This window comes from Salarias fasciatus, chromosome 7 (genome assembly GCF_902148845.1).
Source record: "Salarias fasciatus chromosome 7, fSalaFa1.1, whole genome shotgun sequence".
Lineage (NCBI taxonomy): Eukaryota > Metazoa > Chordata > Actinopteri > Blenniiformes > Blenniidae > Salarias > Salarias fasciatus.
In genome coordinates, this window is record NC_043751.1 from 16,705,111 (window position 1) to 16,714,035 (window position 8,925).

At 44.3% G+C, this 8,925-nt stretch overlaps 1 protein-coding gene across 1 annotated transcript in view; it reads right to left on the reverse strand.

Moving 5' to 3' along the window:
- frmd4a (FERM domain containing 4A) overlaps positions 1 to 3,406 on the reverse strand; it is a 96,381-nt gene extending 92,975 nt beyond the window's left edge. The window contains exon 1 of the mRNA XM_030096863.1: positions 3,306 to 3,406. Coding sequence (XP_029952723.1) covers positions 3,306 to 3,350 — 45 coding nt within the window. The 5' untranslated portion in view covers positions 3,351 to 3,406. The remainder of the gene's footprint in view (positions 1 to 3,305) is intronic.
- Between the last annotated feature and the right edge of the window lie 5,519 nt (positions 3,407 to 8,925).

Genomic DNA, 8,925 nt, shown 5'->3' on the forward strand with positions numbered 1-8,925 from the left:
TATTATTCCATGTGACATGTTATCAGCATGTCCTGAATTCATGATAAATCCTGGATTAGTTACTTCAAAAAAAGCTAAACCTCGCGGCTGTGAGATGTTGTGGGATTTAGTTTGTAATCACTGCTGTTGTTTACCTCTGAGGCTCATTAAAAGCCAAAGAATTAAAGCAGCTTTTACCCCCCCAAAAATTAGCTTTGTTTGATATTTGTTCTGTACTTTTCCTTCTTGGAAATAAGAGCAGTGAAGAGCAAAGTGATTCAGTTCCGCAGTGAGCACCAGACAGGTGCTGCACAAATTCTCATTTAAAATACCAAGAAACCTCTGCAATCATGACTACATGTCAGTTTCATCAACAAAGAAAAAGAAAACGATCAGCATACATCTCGAATCGGGTGCAAGTCTCCTCAGCAAGAGTCACTCATTGTCATTTGGCTGAAGGATAAAGCTATCATGTCTCTATGAGCGAGATCTCAGCAGGAATGCCATTGAAGTAAAGTGATAGCATCTAGTTTGTGGTCTGTTCCTGTATAGGATGGCAGCGCGTCTCCGTGTGTCTCAGACTGAGTATTGATCTTATTATTCTTCTCTAAAACTGAGCCTGGGTGTCCATTAGAGAGAAAGAGAGAGAGAGAGAGAGCAATGAACAATCAAGAGCAATGAAGGACCGAAGACTCATTCATCAATTTCTCTTTGGTCATTGTATGTCAGTGGTTCAGTCTATCTATGTATCTATGTATCTATGTATCTATCTATCTATCTATCTATCTATCTATCTATCTATCTATCGTTTGTCAGTTTTTGACATGGACTACTTGTTGTGCTGTCATTTCAAATGATTTAAAGCTGTCCCTTTAATTACTGCGGGAGATAATCGCTTATTCACCTGAAATATTAATACACACAGAGGCAGGAAGCATGATCAATATTAATCTTGGCTCAAACAAGCGCACGCACGCACACACACACAGACAAACTCCCATTAATAATTTAGTTGGGTTCAAGCTAACGTGTCAGTGTGAATGCAAATGCCATGGATTTGGGGGCCAAATCACTGAGCTCTGAAATTAGTTCTGCAATGCCAGTTTAGTTGGGCGAAAAAATTAGAGGGAACAAATTGCAGAAAGTTTCAAACATGTTAGTGTTTTGATTTAATCAGTTGAGGAAACTGAGGCGATTGCAAGGTCTCACTGTAACTGTGATATAAATATGGCCCTGTATGCTCAGCACCAAGCCCTATCATGAGGCAGAGGTATTTATAGCCTGCTTTTTGTTTTTTTTTAAATTGAGGTTTAATGTCAAATCTGTTGAAAAGTGAAGACATATAACCTTTAGAATGATGAAGAACAGGTGAGAATGCAAAACACGGAAGCTCAATCCAGATATGGTCAGTCCAGGTTGTATGAGGTTTTACAATCTGAGTGGACGTACAACAAGGTGCTTCACTTTATTGATCAGGAAGCTTGCAAGACTGGCAGTTAAAAAAAAAAATCAATTATTTGAATCACACAGATTTTTCTTTCAGCATACAAATCCATCCATCTCCTGCACTAATTTTTGATAAAACTTTGGAATTGTAAGCTGATTCCCACCTGACTGTGGGTCAAGACAGAGCCAATCACGCCGGTCAATCACGCCGCAAGCACAGAGAGATGGACAATGTCAGATATGCACATTCACACCAATGGCCAATAAAGACTCACCAATTAACCTGAAACGCATGTTTTGAACTGTTTGAAGAGCACCAGAAGAACATGCAACCTCTGCATAGACGGACCTCAAACTTAACCTGAAGTTGAACCAAAGAGATCCAAGACTCCCGATGAGGTGAGAAGGACCACGACATCTCTGTGGTGCCTTCAGGATAGAAATGCGTCCATGATAAGCCTAACTTGCCCCTTCTGATTGCACATCTCTGCTTTGGGTCATGTTTCAAAACCAGGACTCTGACTGTAAAACTGGGCTGTCAGGTTTGAAATTAAGGGTCCTTGTACATAACCACCCTCTACGCTAATGCTCTTATGCACAGTCTACAAGTAAAATGGTTTTAAAATGAATTGTTACTGAAGGTTAGCAGACATATGAAATTATGCAATCACTAAATGTCAGGCAGGGTAAAAGTATTTCCTCATAATCACTCTATTTCAGTGATATTTGCACTAAAAAAATGTTTTAATGCATTCTCGAGAGATAAAAGCTCCAGTTCCTTATTATTTTCCTTTCTGTCCCCACATTCATTGCACTTCCTTTTTCACCTTTCTCTTCTTGTTCTGTCCATCATCCCTTCCACTTTTCTGCTGCCCTGCTCCTTTTACCACTGCCTCTCCCTCAAGTGGACTGCATGGCCTATCGCCATAGTAACAGACAGCCATGACAGGTGGAGATAGCAGGTCGTGCGGCGATGCATGACTCCCCCTGGGACTGCAGAATGCCGGCACTATAGAATGAAAATGAGCAGAACATGCTCTCGTAGACAGCCGACCCGCTAACCTCGCTTTATGCCCAGTTCATTGAAGGTCATCCTGGATTGGGCCCATTCCTCATCTGTATTCTACACATGCAGCAGAGCCAAACGGCCATTGTTTCAATGTGAAGCTGGATATAAGAGTAAAAGGAGTTCACTGGATCCCGTGTGCGTTGTGCTTCTATTTCATTACTCTCGATGATCAGGTCTGAACCATGGCAAGCAAAGCCGATCTGTTTTTTGTCAACGACAGACACTAATAAGATCCCGGGCCATGTGCTGGAGGCAAACTGGCTCCTCTTTATAGAGAAACAGGTAATTGATTTGATTCTGTCCTACATTACTCACAAGCTGCCCCGACACAATACAAAGAAAGATTCACCAGCACTGAAGAAAGCAGCAAAGGTCTTAATCCGTCATGCACAAGTCATAAAAGACTCATTATTAAATAATATCCATCTTCAACATGCACACACACCATGATCACTACTGCAGCCTCATGTCTGCAATAGCCACGTCTCTCACACAGCACCACTGCAGCAGTTGAACACGTGGAGGACAAAAGCAAGAGTTGTTTTAGTTGTATTGCAAAATTATTATTTTTTCTTTAGAAATCAGAAAGTAGCTTTCTGATTCTCACCATAAAAGTTATTGAAAATATTGCTGTTCAGGAAGAGGATCAGCAAACAAATCACATTACTTTTAATGTTGTGACAGCTCACCCTCTGCTTTCGAGGCTGCCTGGCCGCTCGCCATGAGACAAGAGCGAAGAGTGAAAAACATGGGAGAAAAGAAACAAAGGCAAACAGTGGAAAGCTCCCACAATTAAACCTCTGAGACTCACCATCAGCAAACACACGGCTGATTCAGGCATGAGTTGGACCGCCATCCTTCTAAAGAATTGTGTCAAACAGGAATGTTGTCAGTTTCCAAAGGGGCGTCCTTCTTCGTTTTCTCCTTCGGTTCTCTTATTTTGAGTCTTCACTGGAGCTAACCTCTAATCAGGGGAAGACCTGAAGAGGTCTGAGTGGTCGTCCCACTCAGTGTCCTTATGACCAGCCCACTCTGTCTCTCAGTCAGTGCAGCTGACTGCCGCTAAGCTGTGATTGTAATTCCACAGTCTCTGGAGAGTGTGTGACAGCCCAGCCTCGATGTGATTCTTCAGGCTGTGCGCAAAGCAATCCTCCTTCTTCCAGGTCTTTGATCTGAGACCAGAGTAGACCCCCCCCCCCCCCCCCCCCCTCCCCCTTTCACTTTTAAACCACTCCCTGCGGACCCCACACCCTCCTCCCCCAAACCTCTGTCACTCTGGTGCCTCTTGCTAAATGTGCTCCCCTCCTTCTGTTGCTGCCTTCTGCCTGCTGTTTTTCCGGTCTGCAGTCCTCACAACACAAAGCACATCCAGACTTCCACGTGGGTCTTCAGTCTCACAGTGCCGTACCAAGGCTGTCCTGTCGCAGCTCCAAAGGATGTAACCTGTCTGCATCAGTGATGCTCCCCAGTCCGACAGCACTCTTCCACTGTGATGGAAAGATGAACGTTCACCTCAGCTATCCGGCGCAGAGAGCTCCCCTTCACATTGTTTCCCAACCTCATAGATCATCAGCATGAGACAAAAGCAAAGAAAAATAAGCAGGATATATGAGACAGTTTGAGAAGGATAGATTGAGCCAAAGGCAGGAATGAAGAGGGAGATGTAGCACAGAGAGAACCCACTGGTGAGAGAGGTCCACGCTGAGATGAGCGTAAATGAAGGTGGGTGGGGAAGAGGGAGGGGAAAGGGGAATGGAAATGCAGAGAGCCAGAGCAGACCGCGCCTATCGATGCCGGCTGTAACAGCAAAGCAGCATGGGATATGAGAGAATTCCCACCTAATGAAAGGGGTGTGTGGTGGTGCATCTACAGTGGTATATTGACAAGCACTTACGTTCCACACACAGAAAAATATTTTTGATTGTATGTTTTCAAAGCAGAGTGAATTATTTAATAATCTGCAAAGATAATGTGAAAATTACTGCTTTTGTCTTGGATTTTTGCACAAGTGCAGCAGCCGCAAAATGTAAAGCCAAATAATTATTAGCACATAATTGAAAATTAAATAATGAAGGAGATGTAAAGTGCTCCCAGGAATCATTTTGCTTTAAATAAGATGAAATTGTTATTATCTCCCGTGCTTTCAAAATAAAAAAAAAATTTTTTTTAAAAAACCCAGAATAAATTAACAATAGCATGTATAGTACAGTGGTTTTCTTTTCTTTTTCTTGTTTAAATTTGCATGCTGGGTTGATATTTAAAAAACAATTAAAATTGCAATTTTTTGAACAATCAAATCTGGATCTTTCATCAATTCTAATGCAGTAAAAGTAATATCCATCCATCCATTTTCTTTGCCGCTTCTCCCTTTCGGGGTCACGGGTGGCTGGAGCCAATCCCAGCTGCTGCGGGCGAGGGCAGGGTACACCCTGGACAGGTCGCCAGTCTGTCACAGGGCTGACATAGACAGACAGACAACCATGCACACTCACATTCACACCTAGGGGCAATTTAGGGTGATCAATTAACCTGACATTCATGGTTAATTGGGAGGAAGCCGGAGTACCCGGAGGGAACCCACGCGCACACGGGGAGAATATGCAAACTCCACACAGAAAGGCCCCGAGCCCCGGCCGGTATTTGAACCCAGGACCTTCTTGCTGTGAGGCAAGAGCGCTAACCACCGCGCCACCGTGCGGCCAAAAAAAAAAAAAGTAATATTTATTTTATTTAAAAAAAAATAATTGATGACTTAAATTGATAGTTCGGGATTTTTGACATGCATCTGTATGGCATCCCCATCAGCAGTGTTGTTCATTCACACAGACTTACCCCTGACAGCGTCCAGTGAGCAGAGATCCTGTCCGGTTTCGGTCCAGAGGAAAGTAGTCCGGCAAGTTTGCTGGGGTCATGAAAATAAAGCGTTTTTCTACTCAAACCAATATGTGTTCAAAAGAGTGATATATTTGCATCACAAACCATTGTCGACGAAAAAGTCAGACCTCGTAAACGCTTGGCACTATTTTCTCTCCCTTCATATCACTCCGCGCCACCTCCAGCTGGAGCTAACTTTACTAGCAAACCAATAAAGTGAAACCAGCGCGGCTGCCAGCTGGAGGCGGCGCGGAGTGATGTTGGATGGGGTGACAGCTTCAGCACGTCACAACTGAAAACAGTTGAACCCAAGACTGAAAAACCTCCTTAATCACAGTCACCCGCACCAAATCTACTTGACTTAACTTGAGGTCAACCAAGTGTTAACAGACCTGGCAAATCAGCAGACAGTCTTCAGCCAGACTGAGCACCAGAATGGACCAGCTCCAATGGAAGGCATTCATTTATTTTTCAAGCAATCCTTTTTTGTCCTTTTCAGGGTTGCGGGGGGCTGGAGCCAATCCCAGTTACTTTGGGTGTGTGTTTGGGGTTAGGGTTACCCCACCATAGACAGTTCGCAGGGACAGACAATCATGCACACTTGCATTCACACCTTGGGGCAATTTAGGGTCACCAATTAACCTGACATATATTTTTGGACCATGGGAGGACGTCAGAGTACCCGGAGGGAACCTGTGCACACACGGGGAGAACATGCAAACAGCATGAGGAAAAAGCGCGAGTCACTGCGCCACTGTGCAGCTCAATGGAAGACATCCTTTTTTGAAAAATAATGGACACGAAGGTCTGCAGAGATGACTCTCACAAGTGGGTTTCCCCCTTACCTTTCAAAGAACCACACCAGCACTTACCAAATAACAAAGAGCAGTTGGTCAATCACTTCATATCCCTGCAATGAAACATCTAAAGGAAACCTGAGAGGCATGGCCAATACGTATCATTTATGGAGAAGACTTTTGCTAGTGGTCAGGCAGAGGTTGCACCCCCACTGGACCAGGACAAAGTGTCCTGGTGTTTACAGTCATTTGAGGTATACCACGCACAAAAGCCCAATCAAATCAGGGTAGTTTTTGATTCCAATGGTCAGTACTCAAGTGTCGCCCTGAATTACGTGCTTCTCACAGACCCTGACCTTAATAATTCCCTTCTCAACATCCTCCTAAATTTCAGGAAGGAGAGTGCTGCAATCCCGGCAGACATTCAGCAGATGTTCCACTGTTTTTTGGTACACAAAAACCACTGCAAATTTTGATCTCAGTCCAGTTATTGAGTACCGGATGAAGGTTCACGTTTTTGGCAATGCTATTTCAATCTGTGGGCTGCAAAGAACCATTGAAGAAGGTGCACAGAGGCATGGCTATGACATGGTGGAGCTTCTCAAAACACACATTTAAGTAGATGATGGCTTGGTATCTTTGCCGTCTGAAGAAGAGACTATTGACCTACTCCAGCGTACATAGGCCTCACTTGCAGAGTCCAACCTCCACTTGCAAAAATTTGTGGCAGATTGTCAGGCAGTGACTGAAGCCTTCCCACCAGAAAATGGGTTCACGTTATTAAGGACCAAGATGTTAAAGGAATACTCCAAAGATTTTGGACCCACGTCCTATCCCGATCATTTACACAGTGAGATAAGCTCATAAATACCTTTATTGTGTCCGTTCCTCCAGCCGCGGGCTCCCAGCTGTTAGCATCGTAGTTAGCTTAGCTCAACTGTGGGAGGTGAAGAGGAAACAGAGCTGGACTGACGAAAGTGGACAAAATCCTCCTTCCAGTGGTCCAGGGGACGGCGTATTAGCACGTGAAATAAATCCGAATGGTTATGAAACATTTTAAAAGACGTTTTTTCCTTTTCAATCCATTAAAATAACGTGTTGATACACACAGATATGCACAAGCATAGTGCTCTGCAGAAGGCTATACCGGCGCACAGCGGCTGAGTCTATGCTTCTACTGCTGTGCTCCGGTATATCCTTCCGCGGAGCACTGCGCATGCGCAGGTCTGTGTGTATCAAAATGTTATTTTAACGGAATGAAAAGGAAAAAACGTCTGTTAAAATGTTTCATAACCATTCGGATTTACTTCACGTGCTAAAACGCCATCCCCTGGACCACTGGAAGGAGTGTTTTGTCCACTTCTGTCAGTCCAGCTTTGTTTCCTCTTCACCTCCCACAGTTGAGCTAAGCTAACTACGATGCTAACAGCTGGGAGCCCGCGGCTGGAAGAACGGACACAATAAAGGTATTTATGAGCTTATCTCACTGTGTAAATGATCGGGATAGGGCGTGGGTCCAAAATCTTCAGAGTATTCCTTTAATGGAGAAATAACACGCACACAGAGGAGTTTTGGTTTATTCTGGAAGATCACATTAGACACCTTGACTTACACAACATCAATTGAAGTCAAACCATTTAATCAATGATTAGTTCTCTTCACTAACAACAGTGTTTTCCATCTCCTGGGTCTGATGACTCCCATCACGATCTAGGGCAGAGTCCCTCTGAGAGAACTGACCTCTCAACAATCTGAGTGGGATGCACAGGTTGTCCGAGACCTTAAACAGCTTCATATGGCTCACACATACACACCAACCTCACTGAGCAGAGCAGTGTATGGAGAATTGTGCATATTCTCAGGTGCCTCAACCAAGGCTTTTGGTGCCATGGCTTATCTGAAAGTAGTTCAAGAGGATGGAAAAGTGGAAGTAGGATTTGTAATGGGCAAAGCCAAACTGACACCATAGTCTGAATCTACCATCCCACAACTTGAGGTCTGCACTGCTGTTCTTGCTGGAGAGATGGCAGATCTCATCCAGCAGAAACTTGATCTGACGTTGGCTGCTGTCAGGTTCGACCAAGCAGAAACTACGGGTTGTCTTTGACTGCGGAGCAAGCTTTCAGAGCAAGAGATACAGCGATATCTCCATGTCTTCACATAACAGCGATGCATCTAGAGATTGCCTCTTCACTTGACACTGGTGCATGTCTCAATGCAATCAGAAGGTCTATTGCCAGAAGAGGACAAGTAAGAGAGGTGCATTCAGATAATGGAACCGACTTCAGGTCAGCAGACAGTGAGTTGAAAAGGGCAATCAAAGATTGCAACATTACCAAGATTGAGAAACACTTGCAACAGAAAGGTCTTCAGTGGCATTCCAACCCACCAACAGGTTCTCACCACGGAGGAAGCTGGGAGCGATTAGTCCGTTCGGTGAGGAAAATCCTGAACATCACAGTCAAGAAGTAGCTTTTTGATGAGGAAGGTTACCACACCTTACTTCGTGAAGCAGAGGCAGTGATCACAAAGGAACAGCAGGCCCATCGCAAAGGCATCATCAGACCTCAATGATTTGGAGGCCTTAACACCCAATCATCTGTTGTTGATGAAGGTTGAACCTGATTCACCACCAGGAGTATGTCAGAAGGATGATTAGCATACTAATCGCCGCTGGAGACAGGTCCAATACCTTGCATTTGTCTTCTGTCAACGCTGGTGCGAGGAATATCTCACACAGCTCTAAGAACATCAGCTATG